Genomic DNA, 23,783 nt, shown 5'->3' with positions numbered 1-23,783 from the left:
AATGTCAATATTTCATTTCTTTCAGGTCTCCCATGGTAATTATTAAATAAATAAATAACATTACAATTTACAGGTACATTTAAAAAAAAGCATCTTTATGGGCTTCTTAATTGGGACAAAGTCATTAGTTTGTGGCGTGCAATGAAAAAAAAGGGGCACGGATTTTTGTCTGGGGCTAACTTAACGGCGAGGTTTACATCCTCCATTCAATGATGAAAGAAGCACTGAGGGGCGATTGCCTGACAGGGGGCTGCACTTGTGGACCTGACACTGTAGACACAACACTAATGACAAAGATGTTAATTTCGGTTTGTATGATACTTTTCAGAGATACTTTCCAAACTGTGCAAGCAAAGCTTACAGTAAGGCCTTAGTGATATTTCAAGTCAGACATATTCTTCAACACAGAGGTCCCCAATCCCCAGGCCGCGGACCGATACCGTCCGTGGGTCATTTGGTACCGGACGCACAGAAAGAACAAAGAATTTACATAACCTCCCTTTTATTCATTTCGGAACCTGAAAGATGTTTTATTTTGAAAACGTACCGGATTCTATGTTACCTTCGTTGACACTATGTCACTCTTGACACAGGTGAGGGAGCGCTTCTCGGTCACGTGATAGGTTAAACACTAAAATTAAACCCTGGAGCTAGCAAAATGAGTAAAAAAACAAACGTCTTTGGAAAGTTTCTTTGGGAAGAGCAAAGGGCCCAGCCAGGACACAGAAGAGGAGCCTACGACTTTAAAGAAAAAGAAGACTACGTTGACTGGACAGTATCAGGAGTCCTACTTAAAATACGGACTTCTCACAAAAGGAGATTCCCACGCATCAAGCCCACTCTGTATTATGTGCAGCGATGGTGAGTCGCACATATCATATTATTTTGTTGTATTTATCCGTCACACCTTAAAGGCCGGTCCCTGAAAATATTGCCTGACATTAAACCGGTCCTGGGGCAAAAAAGGTTGGGGACCGCTGCTTCAACATATCACCTCACACTGACTGATATTGTGATGGCATCGACCAACAATGCAATGCAGTGCCAGCAAGTATGGTGACCTAAAGACATGCGATATTTCAACACACCTCAAGCTTGAAAACTGATTTTGATATCACATCCAAAGCTGAACGAATCTTAAAAAGGAACACACTCTGGGTTAAAAGATCTAATCTTAAACAACTGCTGGGTTAAAAGTAATGCTCAATGGATGAAATTGGCTAACCCAATGCTGGGCCCAAAAGGGACCGAGCCAATGTTGGGCTATTTTGCACCCTTAAAAATGTTGGATCAACTGCAGACAACGGTAAATCACGTGACCCTAAGTCAGGATTGAAACCCTAACCGTTGTTTGCCCTCTTTACCCGAAGCTTCAAACACTAGCTTGAAACCCTACGTCGAACCAAATTTTAGTAGCTCTGGTGAACTATAGTTTCTGCAAAGCTTAATTATGATACATCCTGTATTTGTTATTTAGCAAAATATGTTTTTCATCACTTTTCTCAAGCTGCTGCACCTCACACTTTACCACTAGCCCAAGTAGCAAAGTTAATGAAACGATCGCCCAGGGGCCACTTTTCAACGCCAGCATTTTTACGAGTCGTTCTTTTCCCATCTGCTGTCGTTTCTGGTCCTGATCCAACAAGCAAAGTCACACAGGAAATTATGCTTGTCATGCTCTCACAAGATGCTTGCTTTATTTATAGAAAGTTGCAAAAGGGAGTCAAACGCTATAAAAGCATCACGACAGCAGGATGCATTCGTAATCAACAAGACACAAATTGTATATTGACACACGGTATGCATTTGTTGAGCATCTCCTTTTGACTTTATCGTCTCATGAGAAAAGAAAAGTGGGCTAAGATGGTGGGTGAACAACCATTCCTTGGATGGCAGTCCCCCGGAACAGGCACACGGTGTTTGGTCCATTGACTGGCACTCACGATCGCCAACCTCTCAGGGAACAATCGGGACAGGAAGTGAGCAAGGAAAGTTTCTTTCACTCACAGGAAGCCTGGCAAAGTCGACAGTAGCTCCAGAGACAAACACACTCAAAGAGATACGCACACTCTTCAAGACAGGAGTTTTTTAACTGAAGAAATAAAGTAACACCAATATGCCCAATTGGGTTTCCTTTGTTTGGCTAACTTCCTGCAGATGAGAGCAGAGACAGCAGAATCGGATATTTCACCACTTCTTCTTCTGAAATATTGCGGGGGGATTTTTTTTTTTGGTTACTCACATCACCGCCTGGTATTCTTCTTATCTTCTTATTCTGCTTCCCATGCCGCACAGTCACATAATCCAGAAGGACACAGGTAAGAATGAATCATTTCAGTAACTTTGTCATGCAAAAACTTCTTAGATGCATTTATGTGAATTCACAAAAGTAACTTTTTTAAAAGGACTGTGCGGTATATATTGGCACAGTGCCTGACTGTTGGTCTATAAGCTTTTCCCAAAGAATACGCAGAAGAACTACTGACAATATGGGGAAAAATATTCTATATTCTCTCTAAAAATAATGGATTCATTATTTAATTTGGAATGGTTTATCAAGCTTAATTTGACATATAATGCTGTTTCGAAACGCTAATCATTGCTTCAAAGCCCAACTCTTGTTGAGAGCACTCAAATCCCCAAACAATGATGGATATAATGGAAGTTGTCTTTGTCTCGCGAAATGATGAAGCAGCATACAGTTCATGACCCATGGCTGTGTTTATACACCGAGTAACTTAACCAATTAGATGTTTACGACCACAAGCTGAAAACCTTGTAAACTGCATTCCGTCCACTTCTATACACTCTGCCCTTCCTTGTTTGTTTCACCATTCAGCACGATGAAAGAACTCTTTCAATCTTAGCACTGTAAACACCGCATTTGTCTGTTGTCATCCGACCTTGTCATCTCTAGAAAAAAGAAAATGAACGACTCGCTCGCCAATACCTCCATCAAGTGCGTCCGGGATATCAGCGTGACCTCGGTCGTGTTCCCCGGCCTGTACAGCATCCTCTTCATACTCGCCCTGCTGCTCAATTCAGTGGCGGCATGGATCTTCTTCAGCATCCCCAGCAAGTCCACATTCATGGTTTTTCTGAAGAATGTGGTAAGTGGCTTTTACGCATCACACGAGCTTGGTACAAGCAGTGTATCAATAGTGTCCAACGTCTTGGCTTGATTTTTTTTTCTGGGTACGGCAATTGCGAACAGATTTTCATTTGCAATGCTGACCTGACAATAGCGTAACCCTACACTTCAGACAATGGAAGGATGGCTTTCACAGCTTCCATCTTTTCTTTTTAGGAAAAAAGCTCATCATCTCTCAAAGGAATTTAATATGATACAGTATTTCATGATAAAAACATTAATGGCATTATTGGATCGATGGTTGGATGGGTGGATGTTTGAGCATATTCGTGGTTGTATGGATGGTTGGATAAATAGATGGGTGATTTGTGCAGCACAGAGAGGAAAGTAATTTCATCTGTGCTGTATGTTACACATAGAGCCTATTTGACAATAAAAGATGACTTGACTTGACTTGAGATGTTTGATGGATGGGTGGATGGTTGTTTGGATCGATAGATCAAAGGATGGATGACTGGATGGTTGGATTTATGTATGATTTACAGTATGTTCCTCTACCCGCACCCGCAGCGGCTCCTCTTGTTGTCTGGTTGAAAGGGAAGAAATTTCATCTGTGCTGTATACAGCACATTTGACAATAAACTTGTAATTGAATCGAATTATATGTATTTACAATATGACTAATCAAATTATGTGAGTTTTTAATTCTTTTTTTAAACAACAGGTGGTGGCTGATTTGTTAATGACCTTGACCATCCCCCTGAGGGTCTTAAGCGACGCCGGCGTGGGTGAGGGTCCTCTGCGGGCCTTCCATTGCCGTTACTCAGCCGTTCTCTTCTACATCACCATGTACATCAGCATCATCTTGCTCGGCCTCATCAGTCTGGACCGCTACCTGAAGATAGTCAGGCCCTTTGGCAAGGGCGCCCTGCAGCGGGTCTGGGTGGGCCAGGCACTGAGTGTCACTGTGTGGGTGGTCATGTTGTCTTTAGCGCTGCCCAATGTGATTCTAAGTGACCAACCGCCAAAGTACTCTAGCGGACGCATCAAGTGTACCTCGATGAAGAGCCAGGCCGGCTTGAATTGGCATGAAGGATTCAACTACTTCTGTCAGGTATCCATGATAAGAGTAATTACTTCATTAGGTACACCATCATATTGTGATATCTTGAAAATGCTGCCTTTAAAAGATAATAATGATTGGTTTTCTGGCCAATGAACAAAGTAGTTAAGTAAGGCACAAACTCAGATGGCTGACTTTCTGTGCCTTCCATGAGATGTGGTCTTCATCAGTACTATGATAATATTAACCTTACAACAAGCTTCTTTAGTTAGTCTGTTAGTTGGACAGTTAGTTACCGGTAACTTGCTTTTTAGTGCTCTATTTAGCTTTCAACCTACAGAAGACAGTATATCAGCATTAAACAGATACACTTCACGTTAGGTACTTAGCAAGCAAATTAACTAGTCACTTTCCACAAAAACTCAAAGGATGGTTTCGGTCATGGTCCAAAGAACACATTCACACAAGCTTCTTTAGTTAGCTATCTAGTTGGCAAGAATGCAGGTTAGTAATACACAGAGGCTGTGTAACTAACAATTTGGTAAATGGGGTAGGGTATGGCACAACAAAACATGTCGATAAATATTCACTATATGGTTCAACAAGCAAGCTGAGTTAAGTTTGTTGTTAGCGTGCTATATGTTGTCTCTTGCCAGTGGGCTGGTAAATTTTCCACAGACAAACTGGTGCTGAATTACAGATGTTAACAAACATAATGCCATAATTACATACAGTAATATCTTCTTGACTTTTGCTAGAAATTTGGTCTTGATTGGGGCCTTCTGAGCGCCATTTATGGATTTCGCTGCTGGCAGAATTTTAGTTTCCTATTCATTTGTTCAGATGTTGCCATTGATAGTCCAGTGGTTCACATCACTGATTAATTCCCACCCAGAACCTCATTCATAATTGCCCTGTAATTGAATGGTGACCAGTCTATGTTCCAGCTTTTGCCCAAAGTCATTTCGGGAAAACTTCCTGATGTGATCCTGAACAGGATCAACTGTATAGAGAAAGATCAACGGGAGTATCATGTTTTCCCTTCCCTTGTGTTTGCCTGCAGGTGATCTTCTGGGGAACGTTGGCCCTGATGGTGTTCTGCTACACATTCATTAGCAAGAAGGTGTATGAATCATACAAAGCCTCAAAAAGCAGCTCTGGGGCAGCCACCCGCAAAACCAAAGCCAAAGTCTTCGTGGTGGTTGCCGTCTTCTTTGTCTGCTTCGCCCCCTTCCATTTTGCCCGCGTTCCCTACACTCTGACGCAGACCCGCAATGCCATCACTCAGTGCCGGGCGAAGAACGGCCTCTTCATTGCCAAAGAGACCACGCTGTGGCTGTCGGCCACCAATGTGTGTCTTGACCCGCTCATTTACGTGTTCCTGTGCAGTGTGTTTCGGAAGAGGCTCACGGCCACGCTCAGAAGAAAGCCTCTCCACCAAGGAGACTCCCCCACTGCCACGTCCACACAGCTAGATATGTCGCAAATGGCAAACAAAGTGGTGAAAAATGATCCAGCAAAATAACGCAATGGACCTATCTAACGTGTCCAATATGTACATATGTCTAATATTTTGTAGTTAATTCGAAAAAAAAAACTGCTTTGAAAATGGTGGGAAACTTAAAAAAAAAGAGGGCAATTGGTCAAGCCATAATATGTTGGCCACTTCTGACAAAACTGCCACTGTGGCAACATCCATGCTAATCTATTCCGGGTCACCATTGTTAACAAGCGTTTAGTTTAATTTATGTGATGTCTAAACCATGCCTCTTGCTGCCTTTACAAAGGATGCTGATTGGTTTGTTCATTTAACAGTACTGTATCAACAGTATTGATGTAAAGGGAACGTATTATAGAAAACTGACTTTTTCATTGGTTGTGTAGACATATGTGGGTCTCTGGAGTGCCACGTAGCAAGTGCACGCAACTTGATTTTCCAACATTTTCAGAAACTTATCATAAAGTAAGCCATTCAGGTTTTGGCTCTTTTGTGACATCACAGACATTCAAATAATACCATGAAGAGAAGCAAGCGACACAAACCGACAATTGTGTCAACAAACAAAAGAAACTGTTGGCTGCACACATTAGCATTAGCTACGGAATTGCATCACATAAGGATTAGATCAAATTACATATTAGTTGATCACAACTTCAGGTACCACAGCCACACTCTATACTCCAGAGCAGAAAGGGATGGGATGAGCACTGGCTCATTGGCATGAGTCTGGACAGACCCCAAAATTGACTGATTTTAACAGGGCATTTAAGTGAGTGAAAAGTATTTTGATTGAAGTATGTCACTTTTTATAAAAGACATCCAATACAGCTATTTTAATTTGTGTAAAAACAGCTAAATATGCCTCCTATAAAGATCAGCAAATTGGGTATTTGAAATTAACACAAGCTTCATGGACAAATAGATGCTACAAACATTATTGCGGGAGATCATGACATTGCAACTGTGACCACGCTGTTCCTGCCACACAACACAATGTTTGCCAAGTCATTGGATGCATGATGTCAAGCGCACTCAATGTCGTTGTCAACTTCCTGATCTCTAATCTCCTTGAACTGACACTTCTCCCTCTGTAAACTCCCAAAAAAAAAACAATTTATTCAGCACTTACTGCTAACTGCTCCTGCAAAGCAAACTCACTGCTTACTGCCGAGAAAAAAAATGCACCATTTTATGTTTTTTTTTCCAATGATTTTTATGATTCCAGTTCACACAGAATGGGGGAAACACACACATACACACAATTGGATTGGATTGGATAAAACTTTATTGTCAAATGTACTGTATGTGGAACATACAGCACCGATGAAATTTCTTCCCTCTCAACATAAAACAAGAGGAGCCGCTGCGGGTGTCCGCGCCGCTATCAATTGTGCCTAATCCGAATATTTTTTGCCTTAGATATAAAAGGCAGCAAATGCCAGATTGCCGAATGTCTCTAAAAAAAACTCCTCTGGTGTGGATTGTGTTAAAGAGTAATTTTTCTACCCCGGTTGGTTGGGGTCCAACAATGATAAAAGTTAAACCTGATCAATATTTACAATCGCAATATCTTGTGTGTGTACATCCCCACGATTGTCAATAAAGGTATCATACTTTTTTCTTTCCAGCACCACTTTCTCCCTGAACAATTTTTAGGGAATTTATTAACTACTTGTGGAAGGATTAATGTTACCATTCATCTGATAGACATTCATGTCTGCAACTGCATGTAGATTTGATTAATGTAATTATGAATTGTAATCTTCCCCCTTTCCACCCCGTATTGGCTTGACTGCAGAGGCTGATATTTGGTCAGGAAATTAACGAGCTATTCGCCACGGGCGGTGACGCAGTTACTGGAGCCAGAAGAAAGGCCGTTTGTCACCCACCGATTAAATTCTCTGACAGCCGCGACGGTGAGTTACGAGAAATTCAAAATGACATTCATGGAAATTAAATCAACTCCGTGATAGCGTTGATTGGCACCGCATGCACGGATGCAAGTCAGGGTCAGGGAAGAGTCAAGCCAGGTAGAGGGAAGTGGCAGGAGGCCTGACACTTTCACGTTACTTACTGGCTGCTTGCTTATTGAGCTTGCGTGTCCCTGCATGGCTGAAGCCAAATGGAACAATTTCCGTGTTCAGTGGTTCTTAAAACTCATTCAATACCAGCTAATTCTGGACCCAGTCTGAAAAGACGTTTAAATGTCTTTGGGAGTGAATGAGTTAAATATGGGTCCCTGGAAGCCCTGGGAAGAAATTTCATCTGTGCTGTATGTTACACATACAGTACATTTGACAATAAAGTTCATCCAATCCAATCCAATTATTAGAACCAATTATTAGCTATGTTGTATAATATAAAAAAGTTCAAACCTATGTATGGGCATTCAAATCCAAAACCAATTGTTCCTCTCTACCTTAGCTTTGGGCCAATCTACTCAATCATGACAGCTGTTTTCAAAGTAGAGTCAGTGGTCTGCAAAGGGCCAAGGGTGACAGATGGTCCCAGCATACACCAGAGGTCCAGGCATCCACAGATCATGAACAGAATCTGTTTCGAGAAATATGTCATGGATGACACAAATTGTACTATGCGTTGAAGCAATTTGGCTGTCATAAAGTTGTCAAGTTTATAACACTGTTCAAATGTTAATTGGCAAGCCATGGCCAAGGGAATGAATAATACGTCTCAATAAACTGCTAAGCCTTACAGATGTCAAATGCGGATGGCCTTCTATCTGTCCAAATGATACCTATGGAATATAAGAGGAAATTTATAGTGACAATTCAGTAATATTTAAAACAACGCGAAAATGATTCTGTTCATGCTGGTTTCTTCGTGGGAATTAATTGAACTTGGTAGTCGCTTCAACATAAAAATGGTATATGGTGCACACATAGACATTCTGTCCTAATACGGCTCATTTTTATGCCTGCCTTGTTTAACTGACTCAACGGATGATATCGTATGAACTGATTAGCTGCATTATTTCTACTTTTCAAGCATTATTGTTGTCTCATTCCGCATTATCACCCAATGAAAAACAAAGCTGGCTGTTAAAGGTTGAGAACCCGATGCAGATTTTATGACACAATTAAAAGGACAAACCCATTTTGTAAGAAATAGAAAAAACAAAAGTAGATAATTTGCTTCTGGGCCCCATAAAATGAGGATGTGACCTGCAACTGGCACACCAACCCATAAATATTCAACATCAGCCTTATTTAGACTTTCATTGTGGTTTAAATGTATTTTTCAATATTCATTCAATTGTTCACCTTATGAAATATTTATCCATCCATTTATTTTCTAATCCGCTTTCGCTTTGCTGGAGCACATCCCAGCTGTCTTCGGGCAGAAGGCGTGGGACACCCTGCATTGGTTGCCAACAAATTGTAGGGCACGCATGGATGAACAACCATCCACGCTCACGATTACAACTATTTTGGAATGTTGGAAAAAAAAACCCTGATTACCCGGGGAGAACATGCAAACTCCACAAGGGAAGGTTGGAGCCTGAATCAAACTCTGCACCTCTGCATGCACTGTGAGGCAAACATGCTAACCAGTGGATCACCGTGCCACCTCTTATGAGATAGCGTGTTTGTGTGATATTTTTTAATTTTATAAGTGACAATTAATTTTGTATATGACAATAACTTTTGTTTGAATTAAAAGCTAAATGCATTGCCGTGTATCGCTTTTTCCGGGTTCCTGGCGGTCTCGTGTATTCACGTGACGTGCATGTGCCCGTTCACGTGACGGGTCACTTGCCTCTTCTTCACTTCCGTCAACTTTCCTCGGTGGATCCGAAACATGGCGGACATCGAGGAGGACCGGGCGCTTCTGGCGGCGGATGCCGGGGATGAGGACTCTCTGCCCGGCGTAGAGGAGAGTGGCCATGTCGGCACACCACTTCCCTCCATCTGCGATCCGGCGCACGTCTTGCACCGGGTCGTTGTCTTGGTTTTTATGTGTTTCCTCGGATTCGGTAAGCACGAAAAGGCGCCAACGTGGAGCGTCGGGGTTATTTAAAAACTCTTGTTTCCGAAATAGAACCTTCAGCTTCACCCAAGACTCGTGTCGTGTGAAAGGTTCCAATTGTGTGTCTGTGGGGTTATTTTATTCCAGGAAGCTACTTCTGTTATGATAACCCGGCTTCTCTTCAGACTGAAGTCCTTCAGGTATTTTTTTGGCATAAAGATTCAACTGAATTTAAAAAAAATCTACACACCCCTGTTTGTGACATAAAAACAAAGAGTGTAAGACAAATCATTTTTAATTTCTTCTCCACCTATTGTGACCTATAACCTGTACAACTGTGTACTCTATGGATAGATGGGTAGGTAGTGTTTGTCTTTTCAAAAGAGGAAGTACAAATAAACATTTGAGATAATGTGTCGTGTTTTGGCCAATCATACCTTTTTCAGTTTATGGCCCAAAAGGTCAACCTTGGACCAAAACATGCTGACACTGACTGGTTTTTTGAAATTACTGCTAGTGCCTTTCTGTTTGCAGCCATGTTGTCGGTGCAGGCAGTACACTTCAGTGAAGATTCTTTTGGTACTACGCAAGCTGCTTAAAAAAGCAATTTTATATTAAAAAATAAATAAATTACACGTCAGGAGCAATTAATTCAAACTAATTGATCAAACCTATTAGTATCACAGGACTACAAATTACTTGTATTTGACTTAGAAAATGCATAAATAAAGCAATCTACTTGTGTTTTGTGAAGGATTTGAACTTGAACACGGCCAAGTTCATGCAGCTATATGCCTGGTACTCGTGGCCCAATGTCATCCTCTGCTTCTTTGGGGGATTCCTCATTGACAGAGTCTTTGGCATCAGGTAATATCAGCATTTAATAAGTTGGAGTTTTCAGCCACATGACTCCTAAATGTTTTTTTTCCCCTTATTAGGCTGGGAACCATCATCTTTTCCCTGTTTGTTTGTATTGGACAGGTAGGTTTGTGTTATTTTCCAGCTTGTATTCTCAGGCAATGTTTTGGGGGAGATTTTAATATGTTGTGTTGTTGCTTTCATCCATACAGCTCATATTTGCTACTGGAGCTTTGGTAAATCGTTTTTGGTTGATGGAAATTGGACGTTTTATATTTGGGTGAGGAAATGATCATTTATGTGTACTATACTGAAATAAAGATTTGCAAGGCTGAAAATAAAACACAATTTAACGGAAAATAATGTACACAGAACATACTGTGATGACCCCTAATGGGATAAGCCGAAAGGAAAAGATGTGAAAAATAAATGATTTAACTTTTTTTTTAAACAACTGGTGTGGACATTTTAATTGAATTGTTGTTGAAGTATACTTTTTTTTTTTGTTTGTTTATCGAGATGTCTAATGTTCAAACTCTGCATCATGTTACAGTGACTTGGCGTAAACCCTCGGCTTTGTTTTTGATGAACACGATGGCCCACCACATTGCTGTTTGTCATAATGGTCGTACTGTGGGGAGCAAATTATTTTTGGTGGTACTTTGTTGGATAGATTTTTTTAAAGAAGGATACACTGCATATTTAGGTTGGTTGCTTTTAATTGGTACAAAGTGAGAGATGAATGCAGGCAATTATTTTCCTTAAAAGGCTAATTTTATTGAATATATCAATCCTATACTGTGAAAATGCGCATTGTTCCCACATAGATATATCTTTTTGATTATACTCTACTCAGCCTATGAAGGAAAATCATTTTTGAATAACTATAGTTTATTATTACTAATCTTGTGGGGAGCTAATGATTTTTATATGCATATGCAATACTCTATAAAATGTCATGTAATGCTCCCAGGAAAGATGTACTTTAAATGTAATGTATACATTTTTATAGAGTGGCTAAGAGTTTAAAGTGTGCTATGATTGTGATTATGATTTGCGATTTAGATGCTGTCCAAGTGGATGAAATGTATTTTTTTTATGCTCTGTTGTTGTGGATAGAATTGGAGGGGAGTCCCTGGCTGTGGCCCAGAACACGTATGCAGTCAACTGGTTTAAAGGGAAGGAGCTCAACCTGGTGTTTGGTCTTCAGCTGAGCATGGCTCGCTTGGTAAAACAAAACCAAACCAAAAAAAAAGACTTCTGCTCAAGTTATGTTCAGAAGCAGCTCAATGTGTGAATGCATACACTCTCGTGATCTGCAGGGCAGCACGGTGAACATGAACATCATGGGCTGGGTGTACAGCAAAGTGACTCTCCTGCTTGGTGCTCCGGGTCACACCACGCTAGGCTGCTCGTTGATGATAGGTAAAGTAACAAAATAACAAAATTCAGGCTTGGGTTTCATATCCCAAGAGTTACACAAGCCTTCAATGGGCCCTTGTAGAAATATCAGCTAACAGATCAGAAGGAGAACTGAAAGTGCAACAGGTCATGTGAATGACACCAGTGAGAGGAACCGTCACTTGTACTTATTTTTAAAACATCAGCTTTTAGAAACAAGTGGTCAAGGACTTTCTCAGGCTCCTTTGTCAAATTTGTTGGTTTGTTCTTTGGGTTTGGTGACGTTATGTTGAGCAATTGTGGTGAAAATGTGATTTCTATTGTTTCAAAACCTTTTTCAGACATTTAAAAAAAAAAAAGGGAACCTGTTGAGTGCCAGCAAATTTTGAGCATTCTGACTGATCTTTCACATATCACAGAATATTGTGTTTTATGACTATGCAAACAAAGGAACTTCAAAATGAAATATAAGGCTCTCTATGTTCAAAACACACACCTGTGTGTGTGTGTGTGTGTGTGTGTGTGCGTGCGTGCGCGCGCGCGCACGTGTCTCTCTTTTGTGACACTCTTTATAAGATAAGAAAACTTTTATTTGGCTCACAATGGAGAAATTCCCAATTTAAAGCAGCAAAACTATGAAAGGGAGAAGTAGAAGAACAAAAACGATGGAAGACTGTCAGAGATTTTCTCGGACAAAGTTAAAGAAATGACTCGGCACAGAGGAAAATTGTCTTCAATATCGGCGGAAGCGGATCTCTGAGAGCGAACGACGGTTAGTTGCTCCGCGATCACAATCTAGCTCCCTTCCCGCCAATTCAGGCTTTTATTGTAACATACAAGGAAAACACTGCCCCCGATATTTGCATACCGCACCCACGGTCCGGCCCCTCGGTAGTGATTGGTTACCTGTGTTAAACACTGAACCACCAGTACGTTGGCGCCTTTTCTGTCTGGTCTACATTGAATTAACATGTTGCAGACTTTGCGGATGGCCAATGTCGCCTGGGCGCGACGGGTGTTCTCAACTCGTCTTTTGTTGTTGAACCGCTGTTCCCGAATTATTCATTCCCCTTTTGTGACCGAGTTTCGCCCTTTCCCCCGTGATCGCCCACCTGTATTGACGTGCTAATTGTGGACTTCAACAGCCCTCCGGCTTTGTGCACAGGAATTTGGGGGTGCTGGATACGCACCAAACGTTTAGATGTGCCCAGATTAAATGAAACTTTAAACATGATACAATTTTGCTCATAGATTCCTCTAACAAAGACTTAAAGTGACAAACCCTTTGATCAATCACAAGGTGCCTGTAAATCTTAAAATATCCGCCACGTTCACAATCGGCTATGTTGGTTTGATCCATGATAATCTCATCGAAACGTCAAGTTTGCTGCTGCCATCTAGCGGTGGGGTTCTGAAGCACACTCTTGTATGGAATTTTTGCTCGTAATGCAAGACAAAACAACAGCCCAAGTGACTGTTCGCGTCGACAAAAAACTCTTTAGTTAAGACACTCATACCTCCGTCAGGGCAGGGCGGAGCAGAGAATTTTTGTCTGGGGTGTCCTACCCGCCTTTAGGAGGAGATTGTGTTTAGTGATGTCTGTTGCATGCACCACATTTACAGATCTGCACACTATTTGACAAGTGTGCTTCAGTGGCTTGGTGATGAACTGCTGCCTCCATGAGTTTAAAAAAATGTTGATTCCTTTCCTGTCTTTGTGAGATACAGTATATATATATATTTTGTATGGCTAGTCCTTGCAAAGTAATATCAGAACTCTTGTCAAGATCTAAATTCAGCCCGAAATGTTTTCCATCAATATTTGCAACCATTCCCATATTTGAGTTTAATCCTGTTTTCTCTCCTCAGCTGCTGTAACCTGCATTTTCTCGCTAATCTGTGCTCTGGTCCTGGCATTCCTCGACAAAAGAGCAGAGAAAATACTCCAGAAGGAGCAGGGGAAAACTGGTAAAGCATTCTGACTTTGGCTTGTACATGCCTCCTTTGACCCCCAGTGTCAAAAGCTTCAGACTACAAGTTGCTATTTCGTCATCCGCTTTTAGTTACAATATTTCTGACTTGAATGAATGTGTGCTGTATAAAAAAAAACAAACACTGCTGTAATGTAATTACATGGCTTTTTAAAAAAAATAGTTTCTGCTTCAATGCATGTTTGTATCTTGACTGTCAGGTGAGGTAATTCAACTGACGGATGTGAAAGACTTCCCCTTGCCCCTGTGGATCATCTTCATCATTTGTGTCTGCTACTATGTGGCCATCTTCCCTTTTATTGGACTGGGACAGTGAGTATTACACCCCCTCACTCAACCAGGAATCACTTCAAACACCTTTATTTATTTATTTATAATACGTTTTATCCTCCCAGAATTGACTGAAATTGGTCTCAAGTCAACAGGGCTGCAAATTAATGGTCTCTATATTTGGGAACTCTGTATTTGGGAATGGAAAATTTTTCCAAACGGATCAGTACGCAGCAGTCCACGTAAAAAAACAACAAAAAAAACAAGTTGCCGCGATGGCAACAAGCTAGGAGGAACGGGTCCGCAACATACAGAGCACATCCGAATTTTGGAAGTATTGCATTCGTAAAATAAATTGGAGTGCAGTCTGTTTGCCACAAAGTTGTTCTTATAATTTCCACTTTTCTCTTGCTAATAGGAGAGCTGTGAGCTTGTCTGAGGAAATGTGCATCTGAATTTTGAATGAGACCATTTTATGTCTCATTAGAGTTGTTGTTAAGTTTACCGATGCTGTAACGCCGCAGATAATTTACAATAATAGTTGCTTATGGGGAGCACTGAGCATCATAGGCATCTGCTGAAAACATATTTATTGTCCTTGAGTGAATGAGAAAGAGAATTCAACTCCTAAACAAGACGTCCTTATGTTTGAAGGCCACGCTGGGAGTATAATAGAGGGCCTTGTTAGATACGCACAATGTCCATGTCTGCAGTAAGTTTTCGTGGCAGAATGCTGCATGACTAGCAAGCCACAGAGGGGTGGCAGTGGGCGTCGGAAACGGAAAGTGGTTTTGAAAATGGGTCGACGGTGAGACAAATCAATGGATGTCGTCGCAACTTGAAAGACGCTCTCAAATCATTTAGCGACTGATGTAGCTTCTTCACTCCACTGTACTGTGCTCCCAAAGCAAGTCGTCATTTAGTTGTCGTACAAATGGGAGGCAAAATGATGGATGCCAGAGGGAAAGCCGCGTATGTTGTAAGTGCAAATGCTGAGCAACGACGTCATCTTGCCTCCTTTTTCCTCCAGGGTCTTTTTCATCGAGAAGTTTGACTTTTCCCCTGCTGAAGCGAGAGCTGTCAACAGGTAATTCACATTAGACAATGTTTGCACCCAACCATATTTCATTTGCAAGCACAATTTTTCTGATCGTACAGTTTTTTCCTCCCTACAAATATATTTTTCTTTCTATTTACTGTGTCTATAAACAGTCGACATAGCCCTGTGCCTATAGCAGGTTTTGTGATCCCCATTTATAACAGGGTGTGCACACTTTGGCACTCGCATGACCTCAGTTGTTTATTTTTTTTCAACTCATTTCCATGTACCCTTCCGACTCCTGAATCCCTCAGCATCGTTTATATCATCTCGGCACCGGCGTCTCCCGTTTTGGGCTTTGTGGTGGACAAGATTGGGAGGAATGTGATTTGGGTGATGTGCGCAGTGTGCACCACGCTGGCCTCTCACATGATACTGGCCTTTACCTTCTGGACCCCCTGGATTGGCATGGTAACCTGTGAAATGTTTGAACGCGAATGTGTTTTTTCACGCGGTAATGGACCAATGGAAATTATATTAGATTTTTTTTTTTTTTTTTACAGTATCAATTTAAAAAAAATATTGACTCCCCTCTCTGCCGTAGCAAATGCAGTTTTATTCAATAACATGATACATATTTTATCTCAAACATTATTTACAGCATTCAGTGTATAATCTCTCATCCGTGTGCCTTCCAGTCACTGCTGGGGTTGTCCTACTCCCTCTTGGCATGCGCACTTTGGCCCATGGTGGCCTTCGTGGTACCTGAGCACCAGCTGGGAACAGCCTATGGCTTGTAGGAACCCATCTACTTAATTTCCCTCTAATGAACTCTTGCTGATTGTGTTTCATTAATGGTAATGTTCCTCCCTATAGCATGCAGTCTGTCCAAAACCTTGGATTAGCTCTCATCGCCATGGCAGCAGGAGCCATCCTCGACACCAGAGGATACCTATTTCTCCAAGTCTTTTTCTGTTCCTGCATTTGCAGTCAGTCTCTTTTCTATTTTTCAGTTATGAAAACCTTTTATTCATGATTGACAGCCTTTTCCACATTTGTGCTCTCTTGTCTCTCAGTTGCACTGGTGGCGGTGGTGATGCTTTACTTTGTGGATTATCTAAGAGGTAAGAGAATATTTTAACCGTGGTAGTGAAGCACACCTTTCTATCCCCCGGCCTTAATCACTTCCCTCCTGTTTCTCTCCCTCCAGGAGGAGATTTGAACCGGTCAGCTGCAGCCAGAGCCAAACTCCTGAAAGAAGCTACTTCAGAAGCTGAGTGAGTAGCAGCTGCTCTTCACCCGCTGCTGTTGCTTTTCCGCCCACTCACAGGCGTCTTAGAAACGTAATGAACAACCCACTCATCTAAGCAAGTGGCACGCATATTTTTGGCTCTTCTGAGAATTGCTTACCCAGAGCTGAATCGACTGTTTACTTTCCTGGCATGTCTACCCTCACCAGCCACTTTATTAGGTTCACCCGTGCAATGAGATCTAATCCGCTATATATGGGAGATCACGCGACTAAACCCGGTAAACACATTTCTGTATATGTTGTAATAGTTAGCAAGACAACGGTTTGACATGATTGTTTGAAGCGAAACTGATGGGGTAAAAAACATTTACATGGTTTATTTTTCCAAATACGATATGATATATGTAAACACAAATTAAGCCTGCACATAGGCTATGCGGTGACATCTTGTGGTTAAAAGAAGAAAAAAAAAGAAATTGTAGACAAGTTGCCCCGAGTGCTGTCTCCCCTTTGCTTTGCTGAATGCGGACATGGATTGCACATATACATATACAGGACTGAAGAATCTTTACAAAACTGGTTTTACCCACTCATGTAAAGTTTCCCTCAGATAAAGGTAACCAAAATATTAGAAAGTTATACTAATTTTCTATTATTAGTATATAGTTAATATACCATCCATCCATCCATCCATTTTCCGAACCGCTTGATCCTCACTAGGGTCGCGGGGGGTGCTGGAGCCTATCCCAGCCGTCTTCGGGCAGTAGGCGGGGGACACCCTGAATCAGTTGCCAGCCAATCGCAGGGCACACAGAGACGAACAACCATCCACGCCCACACTCACACCTAGGGACAATTTAGAGCGTCCAATCAGCCTGCCATGCATGTTTTTGGAATGTGGGAGGAAACCGGAGTACCCGGAGAAAACCCACGCAGGCCCGGGGAGAACATGCAAACTCCACACAGGGAGGCCGGAGCTGGAATCGAACCCGGTACCTCTGCACTGTGAAGCCGACGTGCTAACCACTGGACTACCGGGCCGCCCGTTAATATACCAACGAATGTGATATATTGTAGTTATCCACTACTGTATTTTCCGCACTAAAAGGCACACCTAAAAACCTTCCATTTTCTTAAAAGCTCACAACGTGCCTTAAAACCTGATGCGCCTTTTGTATGGTCATTACGGTAATGTGTCAACCCTAAAATGGCTTCTTGCTAGAGATATGCTTACAACGCAGAGTTCAAACTTAAGGTGATCGGTTTTGCAGTTGAACACGGAAATAGAGCAGCGGCAAGGGAGTTCAACGTTAACGAGTCAATGTTATAACTTGCAGTTGGCGAAGTGAACTGTCTCGCTGCTTTATTAAATAAGTTTTACTGACATCTGATCGTCGCTATATAAATCAGGGTGTAGTGTAGTGTTCTGTTGGCATTTTCTGAGTGTAGCTCCATCTAGTGGATGCGTGTGACATATGAAAACAATTACAAAATAGGCCATTCATTGAAGGTGCGCCTCATCATCCAGTGCACCTTTTAGTGTGGAAAATATGGTACTCCACATTATGAGCAATATAATAGTGTACAGTATTGTTAAATATCGTTGTCAGGCAGCACCTACCCAAGCACATAAAGATTCATTCAGAAGTCTGGAGACTTTTAACTTGCTAAAATGCAATATTTTCATTCATGCCAATGCAGTGGTTTTCAACCATGTTTGAGGTACCGAACCCAACCAGTTCACATGCACATTCACCCAACCCTTCATTAGTGAAAAATAAAAAATATGATTTTGTACAAATTCAAGACATTAAAAAACGCATTGATAAAACACAGGAGCAAAAGTAAATAAAATTTCAAGACATAAGTAGTTTTTAAAAATTTAATTGTATGGCAGAGGCCCCGTCAAACCCCAGAGACCGATTCACCGAACCCCTAAGGTTCAATCGAACCCAGGTTAAGAACCACTGTTCCAATGGAATTACTGCGATAATGAAAGTAAACCCTGGTGTTCTGGTCATAAAGTACCGTAATTCAAGAGATTTGTTTAAATGACAACAAAGTCCCATGCAATTTCTTGTGAATAACATTGGTAAGATCCGGAGGACTGACTGAAAAATTAAGCTATAAATTCATGTTGTTAATAGGAGATCAACAATGCTTCAGTCATTTCCCTTTTTAAAAAGTGGTCGCTGAGACAATCAGACTCATGACAATGTTAGTCATGTCGGAAGAAAGCTTTCAGCACTTGACGCTTGTTCATGTAACATGACACGAGTCGTTTTAGTGGGTCAAATAAGTTTATAATTGATGCCCGCCACCATCTGTCTGAGTAATGTGCCCCCATGCTGTAATTGCTCTTTTCCAGATGATGATGATGAGGGATTGCACACGGTCCTGGGCGTACAGAGGCAGAAGGCCGTACTGTCCACCCCTCAGCTGTCAGTCAATGGGCCGTGGGGTCAGGACTGCGGAACTTGTGACTCACTACTGCCATCAACTGAGTATCTGGATGTAATGTTGTTTTTGCGGGGGGGGCTTCTGTTGAAGAAGGAATTGAACATTTGAAAGCTTTTTCAGTCTTGGAATGGAGAGGAGCTTCGCAACCCAAGATATGTAATTACCTTAGCCTGTGGAGAGTCATTTTTTTAAAGTGGATTTATATATATGAGGATCCTGGATTCTCTCCAAGGGACCAGAGGGACTTGATATTTTAATCATACGCACTACAAAATGGTAATCGTGGCTGCTTTAAAGGGGCATTGCTCTTTAATTGAGGTCTTCGTCGTCATGTAATTATGTTATCTGCTCCTCACTGGCTTTGGGGATTGATTCGTGTATATTTTTTGCATTCATAACCACTCAATTGTATTTTGTATTTTTTAAGAAGTTTTATGAATGTGTCCTTTTGAGGACCGTTTATTCACTAAGTTCAAGTAGTTAGCTGCATGAAAAATATGACTGATCTGTGTGGAAATGATCGATGCACTACATACAGCCAAGTATGACTGATCTCTGTGGAAATGATCGATGCACTACAGCCAAGTAGTAGTGTGAAACGCTCTACAAACCACTTGAGCAATCATGGGTTGGTTTTGTGAAACCAAGTTAAAAAAAAAAGAAGAATTGAATAAACAGCTTTCTGAACAACGCGGTCAATTTGTATATTATTCTCCACAGGCAGTGTGTGAAGTTGTGTTTGTGGAGCCGCTGGAAGGCTTAATTGTGTTGGTGTAGGAACACACGGCGGCCCAGTCAGCTGACAGAGGGCGACGTGGTGAGATTGTCGCCTATGTCTGCATTTGGCTTGCGCAACTGCTATCTCTCCAAGCACAGGTAACATGCACACAATCACTTCATTGACATTTAGTCGGTCATACGCAAAACATTTATTATTTATTATTTATTTATTACTATTGAGGACCTTAAGTAGACGGCAATATTTTCTTCCAACTTATTACTCGAGGTCTCGAAACGATTAATCGATTGTCATAATCATTGATTCATTTGACTTTTGATTCGATATCGATTAATCGTTGCACCTCTCATTCATACAATGTATGTTTACGACTTAAGAGGCCTATTTGTTTCAGAAATTGCTCATTCGAGTTGAGGGGTTTGGCTGTAATTCATTAAATCTATAATGTTCTACTTCAGGTCTTGATTGTGAGCCAGAAGGATTGATTTTGATGCCCCGCTGATGTATTTGTTTATCCATCACCACCTCCTCGGCTCCAAATGAGGTCTTCTCCTGCTCTTTCCTCTCTGCTCTCTCAGCTGCCACACCACTGCTCCGGCGATCTATCATCGCTTGCCCACAGGAGTGTTCTGAAGTGATGCCCTTCATTCGGCTGCACTCCTCTGGCACTTTAGCGATGTGACTCCAGACAAGTATGCAATGACAATAAGAAATGGGAGAACGAGAGAGCGTGTTTACCACCTTCTGAACTTGTAGACATTACGTTCGTAGCACCAAGCCACTTTCAACCTTCACACGGGTGATTGTTTTCCTTTCTGAGTGGACACGTATTCTCCCTCCCCACCCCTCCGTTTGGTTTCAATTAATTTGTTTGGGACACAGACCACAGAGGCTGTTGTGCTGCCCTTTTTTTTTTTTTATTAAACCAGTGCAACCTCACAGAACACAGTAATACTCAATGCGGTGTCTCGAGACAACATGGTCTGTTGTCTCGAGACAACAGACCATCAAGACTCAAGGACAGAAGGCCCCAACTCTCATATTTCAGCGCAGACATTGTTTTGTTCATTTATTTGAATCCACAGCCTCATGTAGTGTCCCGGCGCTTGGTGCTACTCAGCACACTCGGCACTTTTATAGTCCGTGCAATGGGTGCGTTAAATCACTTAACTCCTATGTGCTAAATAGGATGAATCAGACTTTTATTGTTGATTATTAACTAATAGAGATAAAATAAAACCGAGAGAAATAGCTTGTTAACAGTCCGGAGTTGTGACCTAAAGTTATTCCTGCACTCATCAGAAATGGGGATATAGGAGGAATGAATCAGTTGCTCTCCTCAAGGAATGATCTACACTAATGTAGCCCTCAAGATTAGAAGTATTGGACACTAAAGCCACATTTGCAGCAAAAGTTAAACCAACTTTTAGTTACTTGTACTCCCTGGAGGTTTCCTGTGGCCAGTTGAGTGTCCCCAAAGGTCCCAAAATTGCTGCAGTGCAATGCACCTTTTTCTGGGCCATTTATAAGTGTTCAAAAGTGTACTTTTAAAGGTACCACAAGAGTACCAAGACCCCAAAGTGACCGTGTCGGTCTCGCTTGTCTTTCCTATGAGTGTTACTGCTTTTTCACACAAAAATAAAATCATTAGAGGTGGAAGGAGTTGTTGTTTCAACCATTAAAGGTGTTCCCATGACAGTTATAGAACTATATAAGTGTCATGATTCGGTTTGGGACCAACAGGTGGCACTGTAGGGCTCCTCCTGCAGCTGCACACGTGTTGGTCATTAGGTAATCAGTGCTTTAAAAGGACTCCCAGCCCGACCACTCATTGTCGGATCATTGTTTGCTCTTTGCTACTGTCATGTTCGTTTGTTTGCTGTTCCTTTGCTGCTGTCAGTTTTGTTTCGGTCATGTTTTGGTCACAGTTCTGTTTTAGCTTCAGTTGCTATTTTTGTTTGCTACTTTGGACTATGATTGTTTTTGGATTTTGTTTTCTGTGTGTTTTATCAATACACTTCTTCAAGTATACCCTGCTCCTCCATCCTGCCTGCTTTTTGGGGTCCACCACCACCACGCAACGTGACAATAAGTGCTTTTTTTGGGGGGCGGGGGGGACTGTGTGCGATGCCCGAGACAAATTGGATTGACAGAATAATTCTGTCAATTCTGTCAGAATTGGAGAGGAAGAATCATGAGCCATTCAAAAGCTGTGTTATGTTTGAGCGAGTCTGATAATGTGACAGCATGGGTCTGTCCCCAAGCTGTACGAGTCCAGGCTCCTAAAGTATTTTTCTGCCCCCCCCCCCCCCCCAATGTTCCCAAATTGCCCCAAATGAAACAATTAGCACATGCACTAACTGACCTGTAGTGAAAAGGTAATGTGGTAGTTACCATGGGGTTGGTGGTGGTGGTGTGTGTGTGGGGGCGAGGGGGGGTGTTAATTGTCCTGAGTCAAACACGTGTACACTGTACTTAAGTGGAACCTCAGAGGTTGTGATTTCAGTTCCCTGAGCATTTAAAGCAAATATATGCAAATACAAATCTTAAAGACCCACTAATGATTTTTTTTTTCAATGAGTCAAAGGTCCATAATTGGGGTCCAACTGATATGGATTTTTTGAGGCCGATGCCAATTTTTGAGAGAAAAAACCCCCATTCCCAATCAACCAGACGATTAATTAAAAGTAAGTATAATGTCCTCTGCAAACATCTTTCTATTCCCTTTCTTAGCATCTCAGGTGTCTTCAAAGGGTGAGTGATTTTACTCCATTTTACTTCTATTACTCAATTGTTAACTTTTCTTCACATTTTTTATGGCATTTTGGAACAATAAAACACCACCTGTAGACTTTGTAATAATTAATTCCCTTTTTATGTGTAAATTAGACCAACTTGAAAGTCAGCAACGCAGAGTAGATTGTGATCAACTTTGAAGAGTCCAAAATATGTTTGAAAATCTAGTGTAACTGTTCCTTTAAATGGGAAAACAATGAGGAAAGAACTTTAGAATTTTAAGTCAAAAAGGTAGCTCAGCTATCACACATTTTGATGAGCTAAATTACAGCTAAGGAAAATCCACAATTCACCATCTGAAAAAAATTGAACATTATAGAATGAACAAACAATATTATTCTTAACATCGAAATGAAGTAGGAAGTGCCCTTAATTCTGAAATGTATTTTCCTCATGCTGAAATAACGCGTTCGACAATATTCAAATTGACAGAGATTCATGGCTCATGTTTTTTTTTTTTTTAACTACAGCAGAGACCTGTTGCAGAATGTCATCTAATGTGGATGTTTTCCCAATCTCAATTCATTCTGCAGAATTTTTGCATCCATTTTTTTGTTGGCTCGACTCACAATTTCTGCGCTTCTCTTCTGAATGTCAGGTGTTTCATTCATGACCCCGTGCACGTTCATCCCCCACTTTTTTTGGCGCATTTTCCAAAGCATGCACTTCCAACGCGCACACTAATACATGCAGTGACACGCTGTATAAAAAAAACGCGGGCGCACACTCAGCATCCCATTGGCTGTGAGGACCACCCCCCACCCCTACCTCCTTCCACCACCAACATAACCCACCCACCCCCCTCCAAACCAAGTCAGGTCATCTCTCCGGCTGCTCCACTCTCTAAGTGTCCACTTGATCCGTGAGTGGCTGCAGAAAGAAGGGGAAACCGCGAGCGAGAAAAAGCGAAAGAGAGGGACAGCGCCATGCTGAGGAACTCCACGCACAGGTTGGTGTCACTCCGCCGCTTCCTATTGCGCTGCGCTCTGCGTGGACGCGATCACGCATCTGCGCGGTGAAAGCGGTAACTTGAGCGCTGTCCTTGCAGAGGCATGCATCCGGGGGAGGAGGCGAGGATGCGCGGCGGGAGTAGCGTGGCTCGGGAGCGGAGACACCTTGCTCTTCGCATCAATAACCAGGTGAGAGATTTCTTTTTTCCTCCCCCCTTTCTATTGGAGCGGCAGTCTCAGCGTGGGTTGGATTCATGCAACAGAAAAATGTTTGTGTGGGTGGATCTCCTCCTTTTCCTCCTCACACTCTCTCTCTCTCCAGCTCTGCGAATGGCACAAGCAATGATGTAATCCACTTTCTGGGCTTTTAATGGGAGCAGGAAGT

General features: G+C 41.8%; 3 protein-coding genes across 5 annotated transcripts in view; all 3 read left to right on the top strand.

Annotated features, from left to right (window-relative positions):
• The first annotated feature begins 1,956 nt into the window (after positions 1 to 1,956).
• On the top strand, positions 1,957 to 7,275 carry p2ry13 (purinergic receptor P2Y13). The gene is made up of 4 exons (XM_086125336.1): positions 1,957 to 2,318; positions 2,918 to 3,110; positions 3,816 to 4,205; positions 5,218 to 7,275. The coding sequence occupies exons 1-4, from the start codon at positions 2,158 to 2,160 to the stop codon at positions 5,677 to 5,679; spliced, it is 1,206 nt and encodes a 401-aa protein (XP_085981462.1). The 5' UTR covers positions 1,957 to 2,157; the 3' UTR covers positions 5,680 to 7,275.
• A 2,161-nt stretch (positions 7,276 to 9,436) lies between these two features.
• Positions 9,437 to 19,603, top strand: mfsd1 (major facilitator superfamily domain containing 1). Of its 3 annotated transcripts, none has more exons than XM_086125333.1 (16): positions 9,439 to 9,649; positions 9,790 to 9,842; positions 10,397 to 10,509; positions 10,581 to 10,623; positions 10,713 to 10,780; positions 11,620 to 11,728; positions 11,823 to 11,925; positions 13,771 to 13,869; positions 14,093 to 14,204; positions 15,193 to 15,249; positions 15,516 to 15,672; positions 15,900 to 15,997; positions 16,078 to 16,190; positions 16,278 to 16,325; positions 16,412 to 16,478; positions 18,822 to 19,603. In XM_086125333.1, the coding sequence occupies exons 1-16, from the start codon at positions 9,475 to 9,477 to the stop codon at positions 18,823 to 18,825; spliced, it is 1,419 nt and encodes a 472-aa protein (XP_085981459.1). In that variant the 5' UTR covers positions 9,439 to 9,474; the 3' UTR covers positions 18,826 to 19,603. The 3 variants fall into 3 exon arrangements, with proteins under 3 accessions (XP_085981460.1, XP_085981459.1, XP_085981461.1); XM_086125335.1 differs by having other exon boundaries at positions 9,509 to 9,649; positions 9,715 to 9,842; XM_086125334.1 differs by lacking the exon at positions 18,822 to 19,603 and having other exon boundaries at positions 9,437 to 9,649; positions 16,412 to 16,482.
• Positions 19,604 to 23,283: 3,680 nt separating this feature from the next.
• The window catches only part of schip1 (schwannomin interacting protein 1), a 237,072-nt gene continuing 236,572 nt past the window's right edge, over positions 23,284 to 23,783 (top strand). The window contains exons 1-2 of the mRNA XM_086124988.1: positions 23,284 to 23,397; positions 23,497 to 23,587. Coding sequence (XP_085981114.1) covers positions 23,375 to 23,397; positions 23,497 to 23,587 — 114 coding nt within the window. The 5' untranslated portion in view covers positions 23,284 to 23,374. The remainder of the gene's footprint in view (positions 23,398 to 23,496; positions 23,588 to 23,783) is intronic.

This window comes from Hippocampus guttulatus, chromosome 12 (genome assembly GCF_054856545.1).
Source record: "Hippocampus guttulatus isolate MCC_2025c chromosome 12, RoL_Hgut_1.0, whole genome shotgun sequence".
NCBI classification, from domain to species: domain Eukaryota; kingdom Metazoa; phylum Chordata; class Actinopteri; order Syngnathiformes; family Syngnathidae; genus Hippocampus; species Hippocampus guttulatus.
This window is presented reverse-complemented; position numbering and strand designations above follow the sequence as displayed.